The sequence below is a fragment of the Bos javanicus genome, chromosome 3, assembly GCF_032452875.1.
Source record: "Bos javanicus breed banteng chromosome 3, ARS-OSU_banteng_1.0, whole genome shotgun sequence".
In the NCBI taxonomy this organism is placed as follows: Eukaryota; Metazoa; Chordata; class Mammalia; order Artiodactyla; family Bovidae; genus Bos; species Bos javanicus.
This window is the reverse complement of record NC_083870.1, coordinates 14,966,754-14,979,139: the sequence shown is the minus strand read 5'-3', so window position 1 is coordinate 14,979,139 and position 12,386 is coordinate 14,966,754. Positions and strand designations below refer to the sequence as shown.

The 12,386-nt window shown below is 52.0% G+C and overlaps 1 protein-coding gene across 10 annotated transcripts in view; it reads right to left on the bottom strand.

Moving 5' to 3' along the window:
• The window catches only part of ARHGEF2 (Rho/Rac guanine nucleotide exchange factor 2), a 48,701-nt gene continuing 36,315 nt past the window's right edge, over positions 1-12,386 (bottom strand). For all 10 annotated transcript variants that reach the window (XM_061413013.1, XM_061413015.1, XM_061413016.1 and 7 more), the window contains 18 exons: positions 12,214-12,340; positions 11,881-11,990; positions 11,585-11,731; positions 10,858-11,108; positions 10,526-10,651; positions 10,097-10,214; positions 9,650-9,898; positions 8,020-8,096; positions 7,384-7,553; positions 5,599-5,666; positions 4,271-4,471; positions 3,787-3,906; positions 3,589-3,656; positions 3,412-3,447; positions 3,154-3,204; positions 2,505-2,951; positions 2,078-2,261; positions 1-1,462 (listed from right to left, as the gene is read on the bottom strand). In XM_061413013.1, the coding sequence (XP_061268997.1) occupies positions 1,389-1,462; positions 2,078-2,261; positions 2,505-2,951; positions 3,154-3,204; positions 3,412-3,447; positions 3,589-3,656; positions 3,787-3,906; positions 4,271-4,471; positions 5,599-5,666; positions 7,384-7,553; positions 8,020-8,096; positions 9,650-9,898; positions 10,097-10,214; positions 10,526-10,651; positions 10,858-11,108; positions 11,585-11,731; positions 11,881-11,990; positions 12,214-12,340 (2,624 nt within the window). In that variant the 3' untranslated portion in view covers positions 1-1,388. The remainder of the gene's footprint in view (positions 1,463-2,077; positions 2,262-2,504; positions 2,952-3,153; positions 3,205-3,411; positions 3,448-3,588; positions 3,657-3,786; positions 3,907-4,270; positions 4,472-5,598; positions 5,667-7,383; positions 7,554-8,019; positions 8,097-9,649; positions 9,899-10,096; positions 10,215-10,525; positions 10,652-10,857; positions 11,109-11,584; positions 11,732-11,880; positions 11,991-12,213; positions 12,341-12,386) is intronic.

Here is a 12,386-nt window from a genome sequence, read left to right as displayed (position 1 = left end):
TGAGATGAAAACAGGTTTTTTAATATTGGAACCCCCCAACAGCCGCTGGAACCTAAGTGCCCCTTCATTTTTATCCTTGTGAGTATCACAGACGACAACAAAAACAGGTTGGCACCAGTTTCTTCTGTTAGTGCCCTGTGTCTTCAGGGAGGCAGTCGCCCTTCCTGGGAGAGGAAGAGGCTCCTTTCAGAGAAACACAGGGCCCTCCCTGGCTGTCCTCATCACCAGCATCCTCAGAACTCGCAGATATTAACAGACAGCACTTCCTGGGGTTCCAGGACTTTAATTTTCCCTGCTTTATCCCCCCCACCCCCGACTTTCTATTTTTTTCCTTTTTTTAAAATAATCAAATTGGCAGAAAACTGGCCGGGGCTGGTGGCCACTGGGCAAGGAAGGGGGGATCCACTGAAAAATCCCCCAAATTCACACTGAGGTTTCAGGTCATGGTTGCTGAGGTTGGGGGTGAGGTCAGGGTTTGGAGAGATTTCCCAACTCACCCTAGAACTGTTTTTCCAAATGACTGGGGAAGAGGTCAGAATGGGGCCCCCCATTACTATGGATGAGTGGAGAAGTCAATGCTCCCCCCATCCCTCAAGTTCTTCAGAGATTTAGAGATAGAAGGCTGCAATTTCTAATTGCCTACAATCTTCTCTTAAAAATATAAAACACGTGCAGTTGGCTTTGGTACAAAAAAAAGAAAACAACAACAACAAAAAAAACCATTCTGGTCCCTGTGAGTTTTTCCCCTCACGCCCCAACAAACCATTATGGCCACCTCAACCTCTATTCCATCAACTCTAGGAAGCCAGGTTAAGTCCCTGGGGTTTCCATAGAAGACAGAGAGAAGGGAGAACAGCAGTAAGAGGTTGAGGGGAAGGGGAGAGGGACATGGCCCTGACCACAGCCCTTCCTGAAGGGGCAGTAGGGTCTTACGGCTGCAGCCTCTGCTCAAAGATGGGTGTTGCTCAGGAGGGGTGTCAGGGCTAGAACCCAGCAGCTGCATGGTTAAGCCTGAATAAACCCCAGTAGTGTTAAAGGACAAGGCCCCCTGATCCCTATGGCTTGGTTCCCATGTCCCTGGTCCTCTAAATCTCCCCTCTCCCTCCGTAACTAATAAACAATAAATAAATAAATTTTACTAAAGTAGAGGGAAGAAGGCATGAAAAATTGGCATCTGCAGTGTAGCTTCTGGATGCCACCAGAGGGCACTGTGGCCTAATTCCCCCAGCTTCCTAAATGGCCCCCAGGTATCCAAGGATACCAAGAGCTGGCAAGGACAGTAAGCAGTTCTTTCAAATGTTCCCTTGTCATTGGCAGATTGGAGTCCCCAAGGTTTGCCTCCCTCAGTAATGTTCTTCAGGGGACACCGGGTGGGGGGAGGGGCCCCCTTAGCTCTCAGAAGCTACAGGCTCCCCATCTCGGCTCTCAGTCTCTTCCGGGATGTCCTGCATTCGGGTGAAATCTGAAGGAGGAAGGGGCAAAGTCAGTGAGTGAACAGAGGCTCCTATGATCAGCTGAACCCCTACACGGATGCCTCCCTGTCTGTGGGCTGAGCAGCTCAGAGAGCTGGGAGGGATGGCAGAGGTCTGTAATCCCTGGGTGATGGGAAAACTGTTCACAAAATAATGGATCCATACCTAGGTACCTTGTTAAATACGTGGAGATACAATATGGTTAATAAGATACAAAGTATTTTGAGATGAGTATTGTATGAAGTCACAGTTGCTTCGGGTTATTTTGTATTTCCTGAGCCAACTATAAGAACTTGGAGGTCTTTGACATTTTTTCACTCTGAAAGTCTATTTCTGCTTGAAAAGGTTGGGAATCATGGACCTACTGGAGCAGAGGCCCCTACGTTTTCTGCTTCTGAGAGATCCACTACCTGTTTACCAGGAGGCAAACCAGGAAGCACTCTGGGCCCGTCCCAAGAGTCGACCTGTGGACCTCAGTGGTTGGTTAGGGACCATCCTAAACGTTCCTGTGCTTTCCGATGCAGGCTCCATTTGGAAACTACAGCCCAAAGGTCTGTACCCACGTTGCACCCCGTTTCTAAGCCATGTCTCTGCCAGGACCTCACCTCGTGGACTATGAGGTGGAGACAGACGGCTGCTACCCTCCTCCTCGCTGCCGGTGTCAGGGTCACTGCTATCTTGCAGCCGCTCGTCGGGGCTGCCCAGCTCCTGCCTCTCTCGGTCTTCAAAGGGTCGATGGACAGAGCGAATAGTTACAGGCAAATCCAGGCGGTCGTGGCCTCGGCTGGGCTATGGACAGCAGGCGGGAAAAGCAGGAGGTCCGGGAATGAGCAGTGTGAAGACTTGACTCTCAGTACATCTACCACTGACTGATTTCTTTCTGCACCCATCGAAATTGTTCAGCCCTCCCATCAGTATCCTAATATCCTTCAAGTCTAATGGCTGATTTCATTTGGCCTCCAATTCCTCTCAGATTCTCTCCTGGACCCTGACGTCCACCCCAGGTTAGTTCACTATTTCAAGCGTCCTCACCTGTGGGGGTGTGAAACTCAAGTACAGGGCATCGCCAGCAGGGAGGCTCCGACGCCGCGGATCCAGAGGCCGGCGGGCCCAGGGGGCCTCAGCCACGAGTGGGGGTTCCGTGTGGCCCAAGGCGGCCAGCTGCCTTCGAGCCTCCTCGGCCTCCCGCTCCAGCAGGGCACGGGCCTGCTCGCTCTCCCGGAGCCGGGCTTCCAAGCTGCCAGCCTCAGTCGCACGCTCCTCGCCGAGCCGTCGGCAGCGTCGCAGCTCCTCCTGCAATAGTGCGTGTTGCCGCTGCAGCAACGCCAGTTCCGTAGCCTGCTTTTCAGGAGCCGCAGGGACACCCCCGGCTCTGCCAGCCTCCCCATCCCGGGAATTGGCTCTGGTCAGCTTCTCCCGCCGCTCGGGGCCCTCAGGGAACCGGGCTTCCATCAGAGTGTCCTGCTGGGCCACAGCTGCCTGGGGGTGGAATGGAGATGAAGGGATATATCAGAATCCCATTTCTTCTGTCCCTCACTCCCCAGGGCCCAGGTTGTGAGTCCCATAGAGCTCGAATCAGAGCAAGGCTTAGACAGGCCTGTTACGATGGTTCTGCTCTAGCTAAGTGGGCAGCTCTGGCCTGGCCCCTCCCATTCCCATTGGAGCCCCTGCCCTCACTGACCTGTAGGCCATGCAGAAGTCCATAGAGATTGACCAATCGCTGCAACGCTTCCTGAGGACAGAGGAGAGGGGGGGAACAGAGTCCAAGCTTCCGGATGGGAGAACTGACCAGAAGTTGAATAAGTGTGGGTGTGGGGACAATAAGACTGCAGGTATTTTGAGGTGTATACAGCAACCCCCCACTCCAAACTGGGCTCCAGTTTCTCAGCTGAGAGTAACCCCTCTTTCAGTCTCCCATACCATCGCAAGCCCATCTCACCTCCTGGGGAGATCTCAGCTGATTTCCATTTCGATCCTGCAGAAACGGGCAAGGATAGGGCATCAGCAGACACACGAGTCCCTGGTGCCTGTCCCTGATAGCTCTGTGTCAAGGGTCTATAGGCCAGCAGTCCATTTCCCACCCTCTAGCTAAGTCCTGACACCTCCCAAAACCTACCTTCTGGCTGGAGTCTGAGTCGGCTCTGCAGAGCTCAATGGATCCATTGAAGGTTCTGGCCTCACCGTCTATTGAGAAGGGGAAAATGATGCACCGGCCTCGCTCCCCCAGCACCCTGACACCACTCAGACCTTGGTACCACCCCATTATCTTTAACTCCTCCCATCTGCTGCCGTGGTCCCCTTCCCTGGCACTCACTGGCAGTGACTCCAGGACTCGTGTTACCACCGCTGTCTGGCTCCATGGGCAAGGGTGGTTCCCGGGGTGTCAAGAGCAGCTCCACTCCAGGCCCTACCAGCAGGTCTTTCAGGCCCTCCACTGTGCGGAAAGAAGAGGTGAGGACAGAGGGTCGGAACTCTGCAGGGGGTGGGAGGGGCTGCCGTTCACTCGATTCACAGGACATGCAGGTGTCTAGGGAAATGCTCCCGCACAGGTAATGGGGTCTCAGTGCCACCACCACATACGAGGAAAAGGTCATTAAAGTGCCCAGGGCTGTGCAGGATGAGAGGTGGCAAACAGTAGCAAGGGCCATCTTCCCCCGTCATTCCTGGCATCCGGCACCCAACAGGCGCCCGGGGGAGTTCCGGACTACGGGATGGACATCCCCCTTGTCTAGCCACATGTCCCCTATTGTGTGATGGTGAAGAGGTGAGTCCAGATTCTTCCCCAGAAGCTCCCTCACCCTCACGGATGGCATCCTGCAGCAGCCGCTCGCCACGAGGGGACTCAAGGGACTCAGAGCGGAAGAGGCCCCTGGGCAGGGTGGGCAGGGGCACCCCGCTGCTGCCATCCTCTTCCACCTGGAAGTGGGTCATCTCGGCAAATAGCCCAACCTTCTCCTGCAGCAGCTCCACCAGTGCCCGGTCTTTCTGCTGCAGCTCCACTGTGGATGAGAAACAGGTGAGCACCCGGAAGAGCCACTAGCCATAGAGCAGCAGCCCCAGGGATGAGCCAGGTATGGGTGGGGCGGCAGGACTGCATTTTGGGGGGGTTTGGCATTTACGCAAAAGAAGAGAACTTTTGGAGGGGAGGGAGTAACACATGCAGTGTTGTCTTCAAAACAAAAGTGAAACCTTGTGTGCCAGGGCCTGCAGGCTGTCCGCCAGCTTTCATCTCCCCATGTTTTAATTAGAGAAGGGGCGCAAATTTCCTCTGGGCATGCGGCTGCCCAGCTACATGCCATTTCCCAATCTGCCTTGCAATTAGGCATTGCCACAGGACTAAATTCTGACCAGTGGATGGGAATGTCTTCCTGATCCGGCCTTAAAAGAAATGAGTGTAAACTCTCCTTGTCCTCGACCCCTCCTTGCTAGCTGGGATGCAGATGTGAGAGAGGAAGCTGGAGGAGGGACGCGGACATAGAGATGGGGAATCTTCATGACAAGGAGGGCGCAGCTGCACTACCGCCCTGCACTTCTCGCTTCCGGACTGTTATGTGGAGAGAAATAATCTACCTCATGTGACCAACTGGTTTTTGTTCATTTTTTTGTATAGCAGTTAGATCATACCCCCAGTTAACATACGGATCTATGGTAAAAAAGTCAGTATCTTAATCCTGTTATTCCTAGTTTCCCTTCCCAGAGAAACCACAGTAATAATATCCTCCTAGAGACACTCCACACATATACACAAAATGCATGGCACATATCTATGCCCAATATTTTCACACTAGTGACAGCATATACTTCACAGTGTTTTAAATCTTGCTCTTCTCACTTAACTAAATGTTCTGGTTGTGGATCTACATCAGCCCTCATACAGCCACCTCATTTTAAGATAGTATTCCCCTGTGTGGATATATCATACTGATAAATTATTTGAACAAGCTCTGTGGGTAGACGTACTGTTTTTTGTTTTTTGAAAACATCATGTAATTTTTTTTATTAAACGTTTTATTTGGTATTGGAATTTAGCCGATTAACAGTGCTCTGATAGTTTCAGATAGACAGCTAAGGGACTCAGCCATACGTATACATGCATCCATTCTCCCCCAGACTCCCCTGGACTTACTCTTGATACGCCGGAGGTAAGCCTCATCCTCTGTCTCAATCAGGGGGAAGTCCTCCCTGGATGGGCATCTGGAGGGATCACAGGTTGGGTGGGGTTCAGGGAAGGAAGCTAGGTTACACACCAGGAGTCTGCCTTCCCTCCTTCCCAAATGTGCTCTATACTTCCCCAACAAGACTCGTCAGCTCCACGCCCTGGCTTCATCTGCTCTTGACCCTCTCCTTTTCCTGGCACTGATGCTCTGCATCTGCTTGCCAGTACCTCTCCGAGTCACCCAGAGCGGCAGCGTAGTGCAGAAGGACAGCTACAGGTTTTGGTATCAAGCACACTGGGCTCAGATTCTGGCTCCACAATTTACCAGGTGGTAACCTCTCTATTTCTTCATGTGAGAAACAGGGATGATCTCTTCCTCACAGTTTGTTTTTTTCGTATGAGGATTAAATGAAATAATGTACTAATGCTTTGAACGTGGCATAAGCTCAATAAAACAATTATCATGAATAATGTTTTCACAACTACAAATATTAACATTATTAATAAAGAGGCAACTATAGATCTACTGTCAATGGGATAGGAACTTTGGTCTTGTTTTCCCACAACAGGTAATTTCATATTTTTGCACAAATTTCTGAAAAATTTGTTCAAAAGTCTAAATTGCAGAAGTGAAAAAAAATATATAGGTTTATATATTATAAAGTAGAGAAGAATCCATTCCCTGAAAAGTAAAAGAAAAAAAAAATCATAAACATCCTAACTGAGTTTATTTTTCAGGCATTATCCTTGAGAATGCACTTTCTTTTTTAAAGTTCTATTTATTTATTTTTGGCTGTGTTGGGTCTTCAGAGCTGCACAGGCTTTTTCTCTAGGTGTGGCAAGTGGCGGCTATTTGCTAGTCACGGTGTACAGGCTCCTCACCGTGGTGGCTTTTGCTGTTGTGGAGGATGGGCTCTAGGGCGCTCAGGCTTCAGTAGCTGCAGCACGTGGGCTCAGTAGCTGCAGTTCCCGGGCTCTAGAGCACAGGCTCAATATTTGTGGTGCACGGGGTCAGCTTCTCCAAGGCATGTGGGATCTTCCCGGATCAGGGATTGAACCTGTGTCTCCTGCATTGGCAGGACGATTCTTTACCACTGAGCTACCAGGGAAGCCTGAGAATCCATTTTCAACATTTTACATGCACTTTACTTTTTTTCTGCATTGAAGGCAGCTCTTGGTCTAAGCCACCAAGGAAGCCCCTTTACTTTTTTTTTTATCACAACAGACACATACTCAGATCTGATGTGTGTCCAACAGAAGCCAAAGATTTGCTGCTTTAGCACACAAAATGATTTCTTTGTAGCCTCTATCGTATGAAGTTTGTTTGAGTCTTGCTCCTCTGATCACTAGTATCAATGCTTTCATTATCCTTTTTCTTTTTTTTTCATTATTCTCTTTTTCATTCATTTTTAGAAAATGAAGGTAAAAGACAATACAATCCAAATAATGGCCCACTGCCTACGGACTAAGACGTTAATGGAGGTGAAACTGCACTGCTGACTGGCAGGGATGCCGGCATGTCCCAACTTAAAGTATTCCTTTGGCCTGTCAGCTCAAGGTGCATTCAGAAGGCGGTTGGGTTGTCATTGTATAAAATGCAACTTTACCGGGCAAGAGAACGTAGATGACCTTGCCTGCCTTGAGCCATCTTGTCTCTCTCCTGGCCTCTGCTTCCACTTCTGAACCCTGTTCCCTGAGAGTGCTGTGGCCCGGGGCCCCAAACTGCAGGAACCACAAGTCCATGCACACACTCACACTCGCACACTCTGCTGAATGACGCGGATCCAGGTGCTCCGGTCATCCCGGGATGCCGTGTGGACCTCGTACATCTCAGGGGGTGCCGCACTGATCAGAAACATCCCTTTCTCCTGGTTAGCGATGTCCCGCACGATGAGATTCTGCAGTGACACCACCGAGGGCTTGTCCTGCCAATTGGGGCACAGGAAGGATTAAAGCTGGGAATCCTGATCCCTGGATATTTGAGTCTTCAGTCCTCCTGGAGTACCCAAAGGATTGAAGAGTCAGCCGAGAATACAAGTTAAGAGCTCAGGCTCTGGTGCCAGCCAGAGTGGACTTAGAAACGTTTGTGACCCTTGACAATTTAATTAACTTTAAGCTTTACTTTCCTCATCTACAAAAAGAGGATAATCATGTGCCTTCCTGACATGTGTAAAAAAAGTGGCTGCATATAGTAACAATATGCGTTGGTTCTTCTTATTCCTTCTGATCATATTTATACACGTTGGCTCTTCTTATTTTTCCTGATTATATTATGGTAGTGGTTACAATAATAGCTATTTGATGTTGGAGGATTTCCTGGCTGGGGTAGGAAAGTAAGAAGGGTCTGAAACACTGGTCTATGCTGAGAAAGAAGACGGTGGAAGGTCTTACCAGGGCAGGAAAGATGTACTTCTGGTCCTTCTCTTGGAGAAACACCAGCACATCTGTCATCAGCAGCATGAGCACATCTGGCAGGGGATGAAGGCAGGAGGAGAGTCAGCGTTAGAGGCTAAGAGCAGCTGTTTCCCTTTCCCCGAGCTCTCTCCCTCTGGTTGTTTCCTCCACCTTTGCAGACCTCCCGCCTCTCCCCATTCCTACAGCTCAGAAATGGAGGGGGCGGGGGGGAACGCATGTGTCATTAAATAAAACAGTTTCTTGGGCTAGAGATGCCTATAAGCAATCACTCAGCGGCCTTGAATAAAAGCCTCTTTATCCAATGAATGCAGGTTCCTTAACCTGCGGTCTGCAGACACCTAGGGGTGTCTACTATCAGGCTTCAGAGGCTCTGTAGATCCTCTAAAGTTCCATAAGTAATTTTTACATATTAATCTATCACATGTGTGTTTTTCTGTGTGAAAGGGTCCAGAATTCTTGTGAGGGTAAAACGACTCCCGGAGCCTTTCAGTTCCATGTTGAACAACTAATATAAGATCTTTTTGGATATTTGGTCTAAGATTCCCCCCACCCCAGCATATTCCCCACTTCTTATTTTGTGCTCCGTGGGGAGGGGAACAGTTGGGTTCCTTATTCATTTCTCCCACCGTTGAACAATCCCAATCTCCTTCAACAACAGTAGGCCCTGGTTTCATTTTCCTTTTCTGCCCCACCTTCAAGGCTCTCACATTCTACGGGGTCCTGTACTTTAACACTTGGGGGAGACAAAGGTCAACCCATGAAAGTCCGATGTCACAGTCAAGAAAATACACATGCATCCCCTGCCCTTGGAGATCTTTCTAAGTTGTGGGCACACAGAAGGGGAGGGCTTTTGCTAAAGGCTTCAGAAATAAAGCTCTTCAGCCTTGCTATTTTTAACCCCCCCATGGTTTATATTCTTAGCTGCTGCGTGGGAGGGATGGGAAGGAGAAAAGGATGGAGGAAAGTGGCTGGCAAAGCCTGCAATACTCAAGCCTACGGAGTGGGGACTTCATGACACGGGACAGAGGTGCAGGCAAGCTCTGGCCTCAGGTAGCACTCCTCACACCTAAAGCTGAGGTCTGTGACTCTTCTGCTTTGATTTAGGTAGGCAAGCCTTGGCCAGTGCAGTCTGGGAAGAGAGGCTGGGACAGTGCGCCCCGCCCCGAACACACCTTCCCTGCTATCTTTTCCCTTCTCCACTTGGCCTGCCCTTCCCTGGGCTCCGCCCTCTCCAAGGGCCTTCCTCAGCTGTGTTCCCAAAGTGCCTGCCCATTCCCCAGTCCTAGTGGCTGGGACTCCAGCTGGTAGAACCAACTACCCGGGTCTAGTCCTCCAATCCTGAAATTTCTCTGTTTTTCTCATCAAAATTGGTAGCTTTCTGGGCACACAAGGACCAAAGGAATGAACAAATCCTGACAACAAAGTCCTTGTATCACCCATGAAATTAAATCCAGAATTCTGACTTTTGTTACAACAGAGCTCACATGTTTTCCTCCCACTGGGTCTCACCAGGGCTACATTAAAAGAGGGCCTATGGGCTTGGAGGCTTCTCTCTCTTTATATCTGGCCATGGACCCTTGCCCAGTCTGCCAAGCTGTCCACTGACCTTTGAAGCGCCCAGTCGCCGTCTTCCAGAGCAGGCAACCATCGTGGATGAGCTTGCGCCGCAGGAGCTCCTCTCGGCCAAAGGGGCCCTTGCCAGGAACCGGGGCCTGGGCCCGAGGGTCCATGCGGTTGTAGATCTCCTGCAGGCGGGCCCCTTTCTCCAGCTCATGTACATCCTGGTCCACGTTGGACAGCAGCTCCTTCACCAGCCCCAGGGCCTTGGTCAGGTCCTGGCGCTCCTCCTCCATCCCTGACACAGAGGTCGGCGTGAGGAAGGGGTGGCCCAGCCAGCTTCACAGAAGTCCCCATCCCACTGATCTCAATCCTGCCTTCAGAGGCTGCCCAGGGCTCCATATTTGACCCTCCTCCTCCCGGTGGTTGTTCAGGGCCACGCCGCTCCCCTGACAGCCCTCTCGAGTCCTCCTCCCTCCTGGACTCGCCCTCTCACCGTGGGAATGCTGCAGGATGCGGTTGATGAGCACCGGGTACTTGGTGATGCGCTGAGTCACTAGCAGAATGCACTCTTGTACCCCATGCCGCTTCAGCACCGCCGAGCGGGTCACTTTCTACAAAGCAAGGGTCAGGGCTCAGGGCCAGAGGGGGACCCGCGGGGAGGGTGACCGAAAGGACGCCGGACTTGGAGCCTAAGCCCTGGTCATTGACCTGCAACTTGGTCATTGACCACATGCCGGCTGGCAGAAGTTAATGACTCTGGAAAATGGGCTGACAAGGTCACAGGTTTACTGTGAGGACCCAAGGAGCGAAAGCTCTCGCTCCAGCACTCTGAGGGGCTACAGATGGAAATGCAAGCAGCTGTGTCCACTAGGGCCAGGGCACTAGAGGAGGCAGAGGGTGGGTCTTGGAGAGGTTTGCTCACCCGGATGAACTGCTGGAAGCGTTTGTCTCGGGCATACAGCTCCTTATAGAGTTTTAAGGCCTTGGTGTGGCGGCTACAGAACTCTGAGTAGGTCTTCCGCATCTGCTCTGCGCTAGGACCTGAGAACTAGAAGTTGGGAGAGCAAGGCTGGGTCAGCATGTCCCCCAAAGTCACATCTCATCCCCAATGCCCTCTCGCCTCCTGCCAAACAGACTGGCTTCCTGCCTCTCCAACTGTCTCTGCCCCACCCCCCAGAGTCTGGAGATGAGAAATGCCCACTCTAGCCACAGCCCCACCCAGCACTGCTGCTCAGGGGTCCTGGCTTTTCTCACCTGGCTGATGAGCAGGTCCCCCAAGCGATGGATGACGAAGTTCCGGGTGCTGCCAGGGCACAGGGCCTGGCGCCGGCGATCCAGCAGCTGGCTGAGGAATCGTGTGTGGATGTCAGTGAGCTCGTCCACACAGGGGAACAGGCCCTGGACCACTCCCGGCTCCAGCTGCAGCTCTTCCAGCATGCCCGTGCGGAAGAGGCGGGTCATGATCTTCAGCGTCCGCACGTGGTGTAGCTCTGTCTGGATCAGCTCTGTGGGGACGGTGGAACATCCGGCTTGGCCACAACTGGTGGGGCCCAGGCTGGAGACCTCAGGCTCATCAGAGGTTTTCAGTTTCCCTTCCAGGCTAATATTCTGCATTATTATGATCTTAGATCATTTTTCTAATCATTTATCTTTATGCCTTGCCATCCCAAGGCATAAAGGCAAAAACTATGTGTTCCCTACATGTCTAGGCTTCCCACAGTCCCCAGCACAGAGTTGGGCATGGGATGGGCAGAGAGGAAAGACTAAGAGTTGAATGGAAAGAAGGGATAAAGAAGGGCCTTGGAGGTCAACAGCCTCAAAAGGTGGGGACCTCGTAGCTACTTATGGGATCCCTGGCAGGGTCTTGAAGGCCAATGGGATAAGAGGAAAGTGTCTTGAGAGGTAGGGGCTGGCAGAGGAAGGACACAGAGAAACAGGGCTGGTGACAAACAAGAAGTCCGGGGTGGTCTTCCTGGCTCACCATAGATGACATCCTGCTGCTTCATCACCTCCTTTTTATGCTGCTGCAAGAAGCTGCTATCCACTGCAAGGCTCCAGGAATCGGCTGTAAAGTCCTTCTCATCCATCTCAAAGTCACTCATCAGCTCGTTGTAGATCACCTCGGCACCTGGACGCAAGTGGGGGAAACGACTCAGACCCCAAACCTCTTCCCTGGGTCCTGGGCCCTTCTCCAGATCCCTTTCCACCCTGCCTTTCCCAGGCCAGCTCCCGCCCGCCCCTCACGCCTGGGTCTCCCCCAGGTCCGGGCACAGTCACCTTCGTCGATGAGGGACTCCACCGACAGTGTCCGGTTCCGCATGTTGAGGGAGTCCGTGGACTGTGAGAGGATCCGGCGAAGCCCCAGGGGAGACTCATCATTGAAGTGTCTGAGGGGAGTGGAGCCTGGCTGCATCACCCGACTCACTCGGGTGAGAGATCCCTTCCCAGGTTGGGGAACCAAGGCGGGATCCCAGAGGCAGTCACCCTAAGTTCTCCTTACCTATCATTCTGAACTCAGGGATGGGAAGGATCTCTCAGCCCCTCCCCCCTACCTGTCTCCACCGCCTCACTCTGCCTGACTGGTTCTCCCGTCCCCAAGTAGAGGCTCACCCAGCAATGTTGGTGGTGGAGACACTTTTGGCTAAAGACAAGGAGGAGCGGCCACGGCGGGAGCCGAGCAGGGACTGCCGGATGTCGGAGGGGTAGATGGCTGAGCTGGGCCGCTCCCGAGTGGTAGCTGTCGGAGGGGATACCAAGCAAGCAAGCCTCAAACCTGGTGCCTT